Source organism: Tympanuchus pallidicinctus, unplaced genomic scaffold, assembly GCF_026119805.1.
Source record: "Tympanuchus pallidicinctus isolate F22 unplaced genomic scaffold, pur_lepc_1.0 scaffold16, whole genome shotgun sequence".
Taxonomy (NCBI): Eukaryota; Metazoa; Chordata; class Aves; order Galliformes; family Phasianidae; genus Tympanuchus; species Tympanuchus pallidicinctus.
This window is the reverse complement of record NW_026294679.1, coordinates 16,804,047-16,820,740: the sequence shown is the minus strand read 5'-3', so window position 1 is coordinate 16,820,740 and position 16,694 is coordinate 16,804,047. Positions and strand designations below refer to the sequence as shown.

At 39.9% G+C, this 16,694-nt stretch overlaps 2 protein-coding genes across 9 annotated transcripts in view; one reads left to right on the top strand and one right to left on the bottom strand.

The window, feature by feature from the left end:
• Positions 1-8,391, top strand: part of WDFY4 (WDFY family member 4) — a 133,850-nt gene extending 125,459 nt beyond the window's left edge. For all 8 annotated transcript variants that reach the window (XM_052677693.1, XM_052677694.1, XM_052677696.1 and 5 more), the window contains 5 exons: positions 228-407; positions 3,600-3,782; positions 4,603-4,690; positions 6,896-7,007; positions 7,997-8,391. In XM_052677693.1, the coding sequence (XP_052533653.1) occupies positions 228-407; positions 3,600-3,782; positions 4,603-4,690; positions 6,896-7,007; positions 7,997-8,063 (630 nt within the window). In that variant the 3' untranslated portion in view covers positions 8,064-8,391. The remainder of the gene's footprint in view (positions 1-227; positions 408-3,599; positions 3,783-4,602; positions 4,691-6,895; positions 7,008-7,996) is intronic.
• A 5,810-nt stretch (positions 8,392-14,201) lies between these two features.
• Positions 14,202-16,694, bottom strand: part of VSTM4 (V-set and transmembrane domain containing 4) — a 32,423-nt gene continuing 29,930 nt past the window's right edge. Inside the window, exon 8 of the mRNA XM_052677730.1 lies at positions 14,202-16,689. Within this exon, the coding sequence (XP_052533690.1) occupies positions 16,564-16,689 (126 nt within the window). The 3' untranslated portion in view covers positions 14,202-16,563. The remainder of the gene's footprint in view (positions 16,690-16,694) is intronic.

Below are 16,694 nucleotides of genomic sequence, written 5' to 3'. Positions count from 1 at the left end.
GTCATTTAATCTCTTTGGAGACTGAACTTTCGTAAACCACAAGTTGTAGACAAGAATAATTCTGTAAGATACTTCAGGATTTTTGCTTCATACCATTTTCAGTTCTCTGAAATCTGACTGGACAGTCTGACTGGATTGTTTGTTCTAACTAAGTAAATGGCAGTAGGATTGCAGTTCTCTCATAATTCAGCCACCCTCTGATTTGTTGGTTACTTTTCCCTCACTAGGCTTTGTACGGGCACTCTCAGGCAGTGACCTGCCTTGCTGCATCTGTGACCTACAGCATCATTGTGAGTGGATCTGATGACAGAACCTGCATCATTTGGGACCTGAACCATCTGACGTACATAACCCAGCTTCCTGCCCACGGAGCGAGTCTCTCTTCTGTTGCCATCAACAATTCAACAGTAAGATCTTCATTTATCATCTTTCTTCTGATGCATCCGTGAACATTTTATGATAACTTAATGGGTACTCTTCCCAACAGAAAAACATCCTGAGTCTGATGCATTGATTTTTTTTTCTTTGTATTGAGACTGCTAATAGTCTTCTTAATGATGAGAGGGGAGCACTAAAAGCAACATCTTAGACTGAGTAGCTAAGCAGAAGCATCTTTGGGTAGGTAGGCAGCAGGATTAAAAATCTTTTAGTTTACAGAGCGTGAAGTTATGATCTGGCTCACCCATAGCCTTGTTGCTTCCATTATTCCATTAATTTCTCCTGACGTTCATGGAACAGACCGCGGCCAGCTAATACTTGTTGGACCTCAGTCTGCCACCTCAGCTGACAACTTTCTTACACCCTTGTAGTGACAGTGTTGTTTTCTTTTTGCTTTCCCTGCTACCACCAGCTGAGAAGCATGCTGCTGATAGCAATGGCTGGATTTGCCTTTACCAGCAGTGGAAAAATTCTTGTTGTGGTCTGGGCATAGCTGTAACTGCATGCATGCTGATAGGAAAATATTCTGTGTTGGATTTGAGCTGTAAACACTCTTGGTGGGATTTTTTTTTTCCAACCTTCTATCTCCCAAGAATGTTGCTTGTACATTTGTTTTTTATATGTCTTTTAGTATACTAGAGCAGGGTTTCAGCTGCTCAGACAATTTGAGCGTGCATCTAGCACTGTGGCTTGTACCAAGAGAGGCAAAGTTATTTAATACCAGTAAGACTAAGTAGACATTCTCTACTTAACCTGTGTCATATTAGAGTTCTACTAACCATACAGTCTGATGGCTAATGATTGAGGATGGGATTTAATTAGTCTGTTCAGTGTCAGCTCAGCACTCAGCCCCAGGGGTCTTGCTTAGCATTATGTGGCTGTTGGCTTTGAGCTGGTGATCCCTTGAGATGGTAGTTAAAATTGTACTAAGCATTCAGAAACAATTGGGTGGGCTGGCAAAAAAAAAAAAGCCATGAGCTTCAGACCTCAAGATAATGGAGTCCTCTTCATCTTACATATCAACTTACCATTAACTGTAGCTGTTTGAGCTGGTGGCCCTTCATCTGAGCTATTGAAAAATAGGATGGTCTGTTCCAGGAACATTGTGGTGACGGAGCCAAAAGCAGTTCTCCAGCTTACTGGATTGTAAATGATAAAACTGATTGGACAATAGCCTGCAGAAAGGTTCATTTAACCTTGAGAAACCTTGGGAAATTATGTTTGAAGGAGAAAGCATAGCAGGATGTTTCATTTTGAAACTTTAGTTTAAATTATGTCTTTATATAGTGTAGTGAAGATAGAAGTAATGCTTACATTGCATTAAGTATTTCAGTTGACACAGAATTATGATTTTGGTAATGAGGTTTTTTTTCTTGAAAAATTCAAAACATTTTGAAACAAAGATTTGTAGGAAACAAATTTCAGAATATCATGTGCTCCCATGCTGATGAGTTTGCTGAAATTTAATCTCTTTAAGTACTGGTAATTCTGTGTTAAATATGCTATCTTTGTTTTATCTTCAGAATTCTGAAGAATTCTGCCCTCCAGTGTGAAAAGCTCTGTGCTCAAATCAGGCAGAGATGAAGTACAACATTAGTAAACTGGGCAGCCTGATCTAATTGTGGATATCCCTGTTCATTGCAGGGGAGCTGAACTAGATGACCTTTAAAGATCCCTTCCAATTCTAAGGATTCTACAATTCTAGTTGATTTAAACCAGATGCGCACTGCTAGCTTTAAGGGCACACCAGCCATTCCCAGAATCATTGACTTTGCTGGTACTATTCTATTTAACTAGTTCTTAGAATGCATTGAGGGTGAAAAATGTGGGTGGAATTTCAGTTAGTTTGTTGATCAGATTTAAAGGTACAGCACTGGCTTTTGGTTTTCTAAGTTACTTACTCCAAGGGATTATGTGTGCATTTGCTCCTTATGTATGGTCAGACCATGAACCTTCACTGAAAGAATAGGAGAAATACTATTGCAAAGATGTTTTCTGCATTGAATGTGCAGCTCACTGAATGCTGAGCTGGTTATTGCTAGAATGCAAAGCAGTACAAAAATGCGATGACATTAAGCTCCCTGTGAGGGGCAGAGGAAGATTGTGAAATCACCAAAGGCTTCACAGCTAAGGAAGTAAGCACTATGTCCTTATTTAACAGAACATTTATTTGTATATCAGTAAAATTTAAAAGCTCTAGTTCTGGCCCAGAATCTGCACTAGGTGCTGACTGCATATAGTTGCTGTCCCTGGCAGTAGCTGGGGATCAGCTGATGCTCTGCAGGGCTATGTGCTGACTAAAAGGTAAGGGCAGAACATAGCAGTTAGCTTTCTGTACTCTTTTCTTTGTTTACCTCTTTTTCTATGATTCTTTGAATCCTTTGTCATGTTCAAAAATTCTTTCTTGATGGGTAAGGAGAGGATTCGATTGCCTTACATAAAGGTAACAGACTTATCTTGGTACAGCCCGCTGTGCTGTAACCCTGTGCAGTCTGTAGGCTGCCTGGCTGTGTTTTGTGCCCAGGACTGCAGAATGGTACTGAGAACCTGCTTTGGTCCCACCCTGCCCAGTTGTAGGAAATGGATCTCAAGGTTGTTTTTGTGTTTAGCATGAAACAAGGCATTGCTTTTTTCCTTTTTTTTTTTTTTTTCTTTTTTCTGACACAGCATCAGGTGATCTGTATCTGACATGTCTGTGCATTTTTATCAACAGTTGGAGCTAAGATCACTTTGGCAAGTCAAGAGCACAAAACTAGAAAAACAAGTATTGAGGCTTGCATACTTAGGAGGATGTGAAGGAAAGAGATGCTGAGATAGTTTGAATAAAAAGTGCCAAGTAATTAAGTGCTTAGAACCAGCAAGACTACAGGAGGGTGGAAGTAGACTGCAGGGTGTGATGTTCTGTGGATATTTGATAGCCTCAAACTATTTTGTAAAAGGAAATGTCATTCAAAGTGTCACCCAGTGTCTTTTATTTTACGAATGGGCATTGCAATTCTAGCCCAAGTTACTAAATGGTTTCTGTTGAATATGTGAAGGCCTCTCCACCTTGAACCAAAAGTTTACTGCTGATTTGCATCTTTCTAAATCCATTAGCTCTGCCCTCCTTTGAGAAGAATGAGTGTAGGATCTTGAAAACATTGCCTTTTGTTATGTTACAGGGTGATATTGCCTCCTGTGCTGGATCTTACCTCCACCTATGGACAGTCAATGGCCAGCCTCTTGTGAGTGTTAACACCACCTGCAGCCCCAAGAGCTGCATTGCTTGCTGCTGCTTTGCTGAAGTGATGGACTGGGATACACGCAGCATTGTCATCACAGGAAGTACAGATGGAGTGGTCAGGGTAGGTGGCCGGGAGTGAGAAAAAGGGGAATCCTAATTCAATGTAAACCTGAATGGAGAGACAGAGCTACTAAAAGCCCATGCCACTTTCTGAACAGGGCAGCACAAGGGAAAAAAACTGAAAACTGGAGTAAAGACTTCCTTCTTATCAGGTTGTGTCCTCCTCGATGAGGAGTGTCTGTCATTTGGGAAGAGTTTTGAAAATACACTTTTCAATCTGGTTTGTTTTTGAAAGCAAAACTGTTATTGCCCATCAGAAATATGTTTGTGTTTCTAGGAAAAACAGTTCCTCACAGGGAAAATGTAGTGCCTGGCACTTCTGTAGCACTTGCTAGTGGGTGTCAATGCGTTGCCTAAAAAAAAAAAAAAATCAATATGCACTGCCTTTGTTTCATAAATGGAGACATAGATGTGCTGGTGAGAAAAGCACTGAGATTCACTTTTGCATAAGTCAGTACTGCAGAACCCTTCGGGATCCATAGTTTCTGAGAGTTTGTTCACAGCTCAGTTTATTACATCATGTTCTCAGGAGCAGAAGGTTTTTCTGGTTCTGCCTCCAGTCTGGTGAGAGAGCTTCCTGGATGACTGGGATCATGGCTACTGCCTTGTTTGGAAACCCTGCCAGCTCCCCCCATACCTTTCTCCAGTGTGACACACTGTAACACAGTGGAGGGGAGAACCATGCCAAATCCTGCTCAGATCATAAAGTCCGATTTTCACCCCTTACTAGGAAGAAAACAGCCCTGTCTCCCATGTGATTGTTCTGTTACAATCTGTTGTGTTTTTTCTTTCTTCTCCTTTTCTCCTCTTTGCTGGCACAGCTGTGGAAGACTGAATACACCACTGGCCCAGAGCAAGCTGCTGGCCTGAGCTCGCAGAGAGGAACTGTGGGAGAGGCAAGCAGCCCAGGTATGACCATAGTGGGCTGTGAACTTCAGGCTGACTTACTGCAGCCCTTGTTTTATTCTGAGAAAGAGGAGGGTGTGAGAGCAAAGTGGCGTGACTGAGAGGGTTCAGGCACTGATACAGTGTGACTGTAACCAGCAACAGTAGTGGGTAGTCACTGCCATGCCTTAGAGGGACAGAAGGGCTCTCAGCCACTAGTCTCATGGACAAATCTGATGCGGATGAAGCTGATAGGTTCTTCATAGGTTCCATTAAGCTTGACAGGCCACCTTTCTGCATAAACCTATGAAACTAATGAAGTATCCTAGTGCCATAAATCCCACTTCGTTAGCATATCTGCTGGTAGCCTGTACTAAAGTGTGCTGAGACATCAAAGCAGGCAGGTTGTTGTCTGTGCTGCCTTAAATGAGGTCAGAGTTCCTCCAAACCAGTTGGATTCCAGCAGCATGGTGCTGTATATTGAAAGCAGTGCCAAGCCGATGCCCTGTAGTTCTTACAGAGCCGAGATGTACAAGGTGATAGTGCTACAGCACTGGCTGGTATTAAAAACAACTCAGGCTCACTTTTGTGTTCTAACAAACACAGGAACTGAAGCCTGCCAGGGAGCTTTACAGGGATGTCCTAATAGCACAGCTTGCTTCTGTTTGCAACACATTTCATTAAAAAAAAAAAAAAAGAAAAAAAAAAGTAAAAAAAAAAAAAGTTGTGTTGTTAACATGTATAATTTATGCCACTTATTTGCTCTGAACCTCATTAGATGTTCTCTATTGCTTCGGTTGTAGGCATACAGTTTACATAAAGGTAGTTGTAGATGTAACATCTGCATAAAAAGATATTATGCAGTAATTGGGCATTACCACTGAGATCTTCAGAAGTGCTGTTTGTGGAACTTGGCATCTGAAGTATACTTAGATTGAGATGCAGAAATATTTATAGGTACAGAGGCATATTGAAAATGCCAGACCAGATGCCCGTCTTGCCTTCTGTTACATCTCTGAGAGTAGGTAGAGCCAGATGCTTCTAGAGAAGGAGCAAGAACACTAGAGATGCCAGATGTGAGGCAGTCTGCCTGCAGAAGCTGGGCTGGTTTGGTTTCACTGCAGTCTCTAATCAGAGATTGATGCAAGTCAAAAAACAGGTTTTAACACTTTCCAGAATCCTTGTAGCGTTCAGCAGTCACTTTGCAGATTCTTTTTCCATGTAGAAGCATCTAATTAATTTTAAGAATTTTCTAAACTCTTGTCCTTCACTCCCTGTGGTAAATATTTCCATGTTAGTTTTACTCAAATACAATTGCATAGTTCTTGTCTGTCAGCAAAGTGAGATTTTTGCTTTAAAAAAAATAAAATTAAAAAAGTAATCTTCTTCACCCATTTTCTAAGCTAGGACTTAAAAGCTGCCCATGGGAGCACAGCAAGATGCTTCTGTTTGTGCCTTTTTAATGCAGGATCATAAAGGAAAACATGCTTTAATTAGGCATCTTTTGGTGTGTATGCACACACACCTGTTCTCGCACAAGTGTAAGGAAGCATGTTCTCAGATGCATGCAGCAGCAGCATTCCTTATTGTAGAGCTGAAGAGTGATCAGCACTGTGACATTCTCCCTTAAAGTATCCAGATGATTTCAGAATTATTTTAAATGGCCAAGTATTCCCACATCTCATTCTGCACATTAAAGAAAATAAAATTAATACAAAACACAAGTCATTAAGAAGACTAAAGTAACTATGATTGAATTATGTTGTTAGGTCTCTGTATGTATGTGTGTGTATGTGAAATGTTCTCAGCATTTAATTATTGGCTCTGTTATGAGCAGATTTAGATAAGTTGATAATAACAGGGCTTTATGTAATTTCTTTTTACTAGGCAATTATGAGCTGTATTATATCTTGGCAGCAAGGTATTGTGGGGCATCTTATTAAACATAGAGCCAGTGAAAACTGATGAACAATTTTGCTGAACTAGGCATGCAATTTAGAAAGCAATAATACACAAATCCAATTTAGCACACAATTGATACAGCCACACGTCAGCACATGTAACTATCATAGCCACAAATTAAATTGGGATGGGCCTATTTTGCAACAGCACAGGTTGGGATTGAATATATTTGTTCTCAACAACTTGCTGACTGTAAATAATAACAATCCCTTCCATGCTGCCCCCTAGACACTTTCTAAATATTTATTTTTTTAAACCAAACAACAGGTAACAAGTGTGGAAAACATCTTGTTCTCTTTCGGGAACTGAATCCCAGCCTTGCCTTGTCAGGGAAGCCAAGTAAGAACAGCCCAACAGTGACAGCGCTTGCTGTGTCCAGGTAATGGTTCTGTCCTTTGCATTGTAGCCTATGCCTGGCAGGGGGCAATGTGTCAGCCTCTGTCCTAAATTCTCAGGTTATTTTATTCTGAACTTTGTGTTTTGTTTTTGTTCTGTTTATGAGTTTTTGTTTGGGGTTTGCTTTTTAAATTTCATTCAAATTCTTTGCCGAATTCAGTCATTCTAGGAGGTGGCCTGGCTAGCAGCGTTACATGAAGGGTGTTGGGACTGGCAATGGTCAGAGAGGAGAAAGCCCAGAAGAAGCAGCATCTTTTGAGTAGAATAGTTGGAGAGATTAGTGGATGCTATGCTGTCTCTATACCACAGGAAAAACACTGTCCGAGCAATTGTTGGAGATGCTCCTGAGAAGAAATGTAATATGGAAGTTTTTGGCTAAAGGATAACTTTGCAGTTAAACTCAGCTTGCACAGCCAGCAATATTTTAGTTTATTCAATCCCCCTCTTGCAGTGTCATCTGGTGTAATATTTGTTGCTATCTTCTACCCCATGTTGTTGCAATGTTCTGTAAAACAGCTGCTCTCTTCATCTCCAGACATGCTGGCATTTTGATGATTGCTAAAATGATCCCTGTATTTTCTATACTGAGAGCTAGAGTTCTTCGTGTGATACTTATATGCATGGAAAGTGGGAAGGTGTTGCTGACTCTGCGTGCAGCAAAGCTTTCAGTATGCTGACAAGTCTGAATTCTGAAGCTGCTCAGGTGATTTAGTTAACAATTACAGATTCTTCGGATTAGAGGAGGTTAAAAGCACCAGATCTGGATTGATCAATTACAAATAACCCTCTGAAATTCAGGAAAATGTGAATCTATTTCTAAGTTCAGTCTTTTATCCAGTCCAGATCATTGTTAACATGAGAGATTACTTGCTGCCCTGCCTGTTGCATTCTCCTAATTGCTGCACATCGAGGAGAATGCCTTATCGTATTTACTTCTTATTCTTAAATATTTTTTCTCTTTTCTTTTTCAAGAAATTCCTCCAAAATTCTAGTTGGTGATGAATGGGGAAGAATCTGCTGCTGGTCTGTGGATGGGTAGGAAGGACTTATCAGGAACTCATGTTTTCAGCCTTTTGAATGGAGAGAAAAGAGCATGAAAGAGTCAGAGACATCAGAAGCATATGTCTGGGGACTGAATCTCAAAGGAATCGTTGGAGTGAGAGCGCAGTCAGCTTTCTTCAAATCAAATAATGGACTCCAAAGCTGTGGGAAAGACACTGACAGACATACAGATAACAAGAATTTATGGTATTTGTCCTTGGAAAATTTCTGTATTTTAAATGTTATTTTAAATACTGAATTTAACATAATACTTTGTTGTTCACAAATAAACGCTTGCAAATAAAGTATTCTTGATTTGTGCTGAAGAGCAATGTAGCTTAGTAAAATGAACCAATTCTAATTTTACTATCACGACATCAAAAACTACTGAATATTCAAACTGTTGTTAACCGAATTTGTAGCAGAATCTTTGTTCTTACCAACATTACAAGTCTCTTCTTGACATTCCTCCCTCCTGAATCTGCATTATTTTCCCCCTCCTGCCTTCTTTCTTGGACATGTCGTGATGTTACCTTGACTGTCAGTATCACTACTTAATTTCATAATCATTCTTTGTGGTAGAAGTGGATTTTTGTATTGTAAGAAAGCTGAGGCCATAATATAACAAATGCAAATGTGATATATGTTCCTAGTTGAAATGGAGGAAGTGAGAAAAATCAAGCTCCTTAACATTTTATTAGCAAATTTGAGGGAACTATTGCTGATATATATATTGCTGATAATTCCCCCTCACTTCTCCTGTCTTGCTTTGGTAAATAAGTTATATGTCTTAGTTTATTAAAGGAAGGCCTGAGAAACCAGTTAGGCAGAGTGGCTTCCTGGACATCACAGCCTGGATAAGGATGGAGCCTGGATGAATAGAGAGGACACTGTGTCCGTGAAGATCTGTGTGTTCATATCTGCATATGTACCCTTGGACAGCCAGAGCCACAAGAGTTCCGTGATTTCCACTGCACTGACTGCTTAGTGCTGCAGGAGAGAAGCCGTGTGTGTGCTGTGCTGAACAGGAACGTGCAGAACTGCTGTATGTCATAATCTTGGTGCTTAGAAACTTGCAAGCATCGTTTGGAGGAATCAGGAGTAGAGTTTACTTGTCTTGCTTATACACCATCTTTTGTCTTCCTGTAGGCCAGTGCTTTGTTCACAGCTTGTGTTCTGAACTATATTGTTGAATGAGCAAGATTTCCTATGGCAAACAGCTTCCTGGCTTCCCCAGTGTCAAGACAGATCCCTTTCCTCATGTCCTGCCTAACCTCCATCTTGAGTGAGGTAATCACCTATAGTAATTAGTGATCAGCTCAGGAAGGCTGCATTATGTCTACACAGATGACCTCCCTGGTTAAATTTCCTAACCTTCCAAGTGCATGACTTGATGACTCCAATACCAATACCACCTCCAATACCCCCTTTCTGTGTTTGGTGAAAACATGCACTTGGAAGTTGGCCAAAATTCACCACCTTTATTTCAGATAACCCTCTTTTCACGCCCAGCTTTCTTGAGGACTGGAGAAAGATCAAATGCCAGAGAGTTCAACAATTAGGTACACCTCCTTTTTAAGTTTTCTCTCTCTGCTTGCATTCCTTAAAAGTAAGCTGTGATTTGGTTACACAGCAGGATTTGGACTCCTTTCAATTGTGAATATAGCTTTGCTGAAACATAATAAAGGAAATTAAGAGCCATGGAAAAAGCTTGCTACCCATGCTTTCATTTACCTATTGGACTTTTTGATGGCTTCCTAATTATCTGCTCCCTTTATGTTTTCATCTAGCCTGTTTTTGCCAGCAGTAGACATTCCCTTTCTCAGAGCCAGCTCCAGAAACTACTTTGCTGCCCACACAGCAGCACTAATGGTACACGTCCTCTAGATAGCAACCTGGCTTTGTCAGGCATAAGCAGAGGCCACTTGAAGGTGCAGATTAACTATGCATGGATTTGGCAGGCTAATCTCCTTGAGCCTTATATTGTTTTTCTTACATCTACAGAGAGACATCAAGTTGTGGATCACAGAACAAATCCAGAGTGTATGTATGAATGGGAGTCATCAGGTTAAGAACAGAAGTCTTTATAAGCCAACCTTTTCCAATACTCAAGGATATTTAATCTGGGAGAATATAATAGCTTCTCTAATAGCTAATGGGATGTAGGGGTGGAAGATCTAGAATATGTTTTTGAAAATAAGCAGGTAAAGCAATTCCACAGCAAATGCTTTCAGCATAACTCCATTGCTTCTGTAAGAGGCATGATGCAGACATCACTAGAGCATTGTGATGATCTCAGAAGCAACTTTTGCAAAGTGTAAGTAGCTTGGGGTGAGAATTACCTTTAAAAGAAATCCAGTCCTATTAGAAGACAAAATGCAAAACAAAGGTGCAGTCTTAACTCTGCCCTCTAGGTAAACCAAGAAGTAAAATATACAAGAGCACAATGTTTACATGACTTTAAAAACCAGCTTAATCTAATTGGGGACTGTGAAACCTAAAATGCCTCAATTGCATACATTTGGTTTTTGCACAGACCATGCTGCCTCCTGGTTCTGGAATAGGAGTTTTATAATTGTTACAGTGAGGCATTGAATACTGTCTGATTTCTGTTGGTCTGATAAGAAGCCCTGCCTTCTTATTTTATTGACACTACAGGAATAACCAAAATATGATGCAAAGCGTAGTAATGTAAGTTGTTGTCTTTGAATGTTGCAGTTGGTGAACAAGCAAAAGACACTTATTTGCTTTGACAGTGAGACCATGCACATTATAAACAAGGGATTCTGGTAATTTTACTGAAATAACTGTGGTTGCTGCCAACCTAGGAGTTAGTTTGTTTGGGAAGGTGAAATGCTCATTTGCTCCATAACTTTTGCCTGTCCTCTGCCTGTGATCTCATTTTTTTGACTTTGTGCAAGGGCTCAGTTGCTGTCGTAAGGAGTGTAGCATCACATGGTGTTCCTGATGGGTTGAAGCTCTGGGCTGCTTTTGGCTCTTCAGAGCCCGATTATGAGCTAAATATATATTCAATATTTGGTCTGTATATTTACAGGCCCTTCCCTGTGCAATGCTAGGTCTGTGATAAGTGGGAGGAGGCCCACTAGAAATCTACTCAAGCAGGTCTAATTGTACCAAATAGAACGGCTCAGTAGAGTGGAAAATAGTCCTCATATATCTACCCGAAGAAGATAATGACCTTTTAAATAACAGAAGCAATTTTATTTCAATACTCCAATTACTCTGAACTCTCAAATGTCAAAGTGCTGGGCACTTTCAAAATAACTTAATTTAGACATTTATAGCACTTAGACATCGCCAGTTTCTTATCTAACCTAATTATGGGTTGTACAGGAAATTGCAAAGCATCCCAATTAATGTTATTTTTTATAGTGATACATGGAAGTGGCCTTTGCCATTTGCTGTCATCATGTGCACAGTGATTTACTCATTTGGACTTTTGAGTTGGTTCCCTATCAGGACAGAGCTCTTCTATTCTCTGACTGATCTTTGAAAGTAAGTGAGGAAGAAGTAGGGGTAGAAGTGAGTGTAGTTATGTTTGCCTGGGGGATTTGAAGGGCACAAATTTCAGTAAGAGCAGAGTGACTTTGCAAGGCAGGACCATTTCAGGCATGAAGATGCCATATAGAATAATATCAGCTGGCTTGCAGCTTCTCTGAGTACTTAGGCCAGGATTCTTCAATTACCTCTCATCTTGGGATGAGTGCAGTGGAATGAGGTCTCATTTTTCCTGAAGATAATCCAAATGGATCTATGTTTAATTTCTCAGAGACGTGGAGCTGTAATTAACTGTGTAATGTATCTGCTGTCAAATATGTCCAGTGCCAGCACAGAAGATGAAGTTAAAAAACAAAACAAAACAAAAAAAAACCAAAGAAGATCTCATTTCGCGAGTTTCTCTACGTACAGAGCCATAATGCACTGTTGTGTTCTTATTCACTTTCTTATTGTGAAATATTGCTGCTGGATTTTAACCAGAGTTCAAGAAGCATTTGGACAGCACTCTTAGAAATATGATTTGAATTATGGGTGGTCCTGTGTGGAGCCAGGAGATGCAGTATATGATCTTTGTGCACCCCTTCCAACTCAGGATACTTTACAATTGTTTGATCCCCTGGTGTTTGATGTACGAGAGTCCCAGGTTTTGCACAGCAAGGAGAAGTTTGACTGCACAGACTTGTGTTATTTACTGAAATAAAGAACCTGTGCAGCTCTCAGGTAGAAGCATAACAAAGGCTTCATATCTGACTGGGCAGTCAAAGATTGAAAAGCCTCTGAGGGTTGGGCAAAGAAAACAGCAATGTTGATGAAGAGCAAGAAAGTTAACATAATATGATGGCAGGAGAGGTAGGGTTCTTGCCCTACCTGTTGTTGCAGTCAGTAGAGCATGTTGCTTTGTTTAGCCTCTGAGCAGAATGTGCAATACACAATAGCTGCCAATTTGCTGAAAGAGTTGAGGCAGCTCTGAGAGGGGATGTTTGAGATTCATGAGTTGGAGCAATGGCATGGAGTGATTAGGGCTGTGAGGAGAATATGGAATCCTATCGCTTTGAGTTTTTGAGAACAGGCGAGACCAGCCTGTAACACACTGAGTCGGGTAAAGTCAGACTGAGTTAATCCAACCTTTAGATCAAATGATGGACTAGCTGGCATCTCACAATCACCTCCATCTTTATTTTCTCCTTTCTGAAAGGAATAATTCAAACTTGGAGTCTTCAACTTATATGCAACTTTTCCATCTACTCTACCTCCCAAGTAGGGTAATAAAATTGAGACATACTAAATGTGGAACAAAGCACAGCAAATGAGGATATTTCAGATTAGCAGAGGAAACTCAAAAGAACAACCATTGTCTAGTAGAATTTAGGGATTGTATGTTTCACCCTGGCAGTTTAGACTGTGACTGCCAAAATGATCGTTGCACTATGATGTTGCTTACCAGTTTTGATTTGGAAAAGATCTCTAAATAAAAAATCAACAGACTGTGACCTACGTATAAAAGATCAAACAAAATTTCAGCTGATCTGAGTCCAGCTATGCCAGCAGAACTTGGCCAAACCCTGGCTAAGGATATAAGTTTTTTGAACTTCTTAAAGAAGAGAACTCCACTATTCTGTTACTGTTATTCTAAAACAAATAATTTGCTTGTAATTACAGAGATAATGACATTCCAACCACACCTACCATTAGAAAGTTGTAATAAAGAGTGATAAAAACTCCCCTTCCTTGGGCTGCAAAATCAACTCCCACACAGCCTGCAACACTAATATGATTTACTCCTATTTGCTGGTGGAGGATTCTGGTAATAAAATTTAATGTGGGGGAACAAGGCGCATTTAACCAAAGCTGTACACATCTCTAATTCTGTTTACAGCTATAGAGTGCAGTACATTAACATTTAACAATCTGACACTAAATTGGTCTGAAGCTAATAGAGCTGTATTTGTTAAAATTTCAACACTGGGCTGTGTTTTACCAATGACACCAGAAGGAGTAACCAAAATTGTGTGACTCAGCAGATTTCAACCACTGTTAAATGAGGTCTTAAGAATCTTCATGGGAGTTCCTGTCTCTAAAAAAAAAAAAAAAAAAAGGTGGACCACATTCAGCTCTGCTGCTATTCTGCTTAAGCATGATGGAGTTAGGTCGGAGTGAATTCTACCTTGCACTTCCTGTTAGGAGCTAAATCCATTTTATTCTGTATTTCTACTAGGTTATACTCGATGAAAGTTTCTTCTCTGTAGTATTGAATTGCTTTGAAACATAGAAATGCACAATTACTTGCAAGGGGAAGGATAATGTTTTACTTTCTCCAGTAAAATGATCTCATACTAGTAAATCTGGATGAATACTGTGCAAGAAGCAGCTTAGGAGACATCTGCTCATGAAGACAGGTGTTATCCTAAATAGTGTTTCCAGCCTCTCTTGACTCAGCTGTCAGGATTCTGCTGTGATTTACATCTGTCACAAATGGAAAACATTTAAAAATCATGGAATTTTCTGCAGAATGAAAAATTCAGTTCTCACCTACTGAGATTATCTTGTGCCTTACATTTTGACAATGTTATTCGTATCATTCTCTAAAAGCAATAAATCCTACACAGACTGGGAGAAATTATCTCAACAAAAAAGGTAATTTATTTAGCTCAATTAACTATTATTTTGGGGAATTAGATATGAAACATAAACAAGAATATATATATATATTAATACACAAAGAATGGTATTCATTAAAATACTGGGCATAAGCATACAGTAGAGGACTTGTCTGAACAATGGATATAATGGCCACTTGAACATAAAAGCAATGTTTATATACCAAACTTGTGTAGTTTTTTGCAGTTAAGTGACCAAATTAGTAATGTGCTAGGCTTGTAATTCTTTTGGAATTAAAAATACTAATAAGCCCTGTAACTTTGCAATGCTTTCCTTACAGCTCTCCTCTCTGAATATTCCGACTCTGAATGTTACGGAATGTATCCCCTGAATGTTTAAAGATTCTTTAAGCACCAGGTTTTTTTGGTCGAATTGAAAGCTCAAGAGTGAATAAGGAATGATGCCATGTTGTTTTGGTGGGTGATTAAATTCCTGTGGTAATGAGAAGGCAAAACAAACATCCTTGACAGCTCATGAACCCAAACATAAAAAATGCAAATAATTGCTAGCAATAAACCTATTAATAAAAGCTGGCTTTAGTTTGGAAAGAACCACTTCAATGAGAAGCCAGGGGTGGGATTAGTACTGTACACAAAGGCCAGCCTGACAAATCTTGAATTCTTCTCTTATGAGAGAAGTTTTCAACTAGCATGGAAACAGGTGGCTGCATTTCACATTTACTCAATCTGGCTACAAGGTAACAGTTTATGTATGAAATGTAATCTCTATCCCCATTCAAGAAAAGTCTAAAAGCAGTTAATATCATGCAGTTAAAGCAGTTAATGTCATCCAAAGACTGCTCTTCTCTGTGACATGTTCCTCCCTGAAGTGCTGCTATTGCCCTCTGTTCCCAAGTGCTAACAGCAGCATGAGGGCTCCCAGCTGTGCTCTGAGCCCTGGCATGAACTTACTGTGTCACTGTGAAGACCTGACCTATGAAGGAAGAAGATACCTGGATAAACTTGATTAAATTTCAAAGCACGTGGCCCAACAGTGCTACTCAAAAACCCACAAGTTGCTGAATGAATGCCCATCAGGAGGCTGCCTCTGCCTTATGTATGCCTGGAGAGCGCCTGGCATATGCTGAACGTTACACATCCAGGCCTGAGAGTGGGCTAAAGAACCCATGCTTTTATGTCCCTGTTAACTCTGCAGTTACTCAAGGATTAAAGCTTCCAACAGCAGAAAGGAGCTGGGTGTTCAACCCCAACCATGAGTGTAGACAGAGCATTGCAAATTCAGAAGCTTGAAAACACCAGTCCTTTCATGACTGGCATGCCAGAGAGTAACCAAATTTCATCAGTGGATATCACAGGAAAAGGAAGAATCCCTTTCAGCTAGAAAGAGGGGAAGCAAGAAGAGCATTTGTGCAGCCTAGTTTCCTACCTCCCAAGCCATTGCCTTTCCAGAGAAACAACTCCAAGGTAAGTAAGCAGGGTATTACAGAGTTTGCTCTGTGCTAAAGGAGATGATCTGTGATTTTCCTTTCACAGCAGCAGCTTGCTAATATGCCACAGGAGGCAACTTTTGCAGGTTTAGGAGCACCAGCCTACAGGAAGGCCAAAACCAGTGTCCTGGTTCTCGGGAAGTTTCATACTATCAGCTTTTTCCTATTCTCAACCAGAACTATAAAAGCATCAAATCCTGGAAAATATTCCCAAACTATAAATATTTTTCCTCAGATTGGTGTGGTTTAACAAAGAATGTTTCCTTTGGATTATTTTGAAGTGTTCGATTTGAAGTACATAAGAAGGGTACATAGAAAGGGAAGTTGGAAATACAGAAACCAAAATTTTGATAACTACTATGAGCTGGGGGAAGGCAGAAAAAGTAATCCTAGATATCCATTTTCTGTGGAAAAAAAAATCTCAGTTTTACTGAATTAATATTTTTCTGATAGGACGAACAGCAAAAATTTGATGAACTTCTGGTCAGTGGTCTTTCTTTGGTGGAGGAAGCTGATGTGCTCTGATCCTGCTGCTGGTATTTCTGAGGTGGCTCAGATGTCCATGTTTGCAGCTAGACTTGTCACATTAATGCCAAAGAAGGAATGAAGATTAGCACTGAAAATGTCCAAGTGGAGCTTCATTCTCCTTAAAATGGAGGGGGCAAACACTGCAAGGGTGTCTCTGGGATGTCACTTGTCAATCAGCTGCTTATTCTGTGATTACTTCCAACTACGTTTTGTTTAAAAGTCATATAGAAATACAAAAGCACATGAATGTCAATAAAAAAATATGGACATTTGTATGGTCTTTATAAATAAACAGCACAGCAAGAATTAAATAGAACACAAAGGACAGTTACACAGGCATGAACTGTTACAGCTTGTTCTCCTCAAAGAGTATCTGTGCGTAGACTGTTGTACTGGGAATGCCTTTGGCCTCCTGAATGGGCTTCATAAGTTCAAGTTCAGCATATGTTAAATTCTCTTCAGCAATTTTTGGCTAGG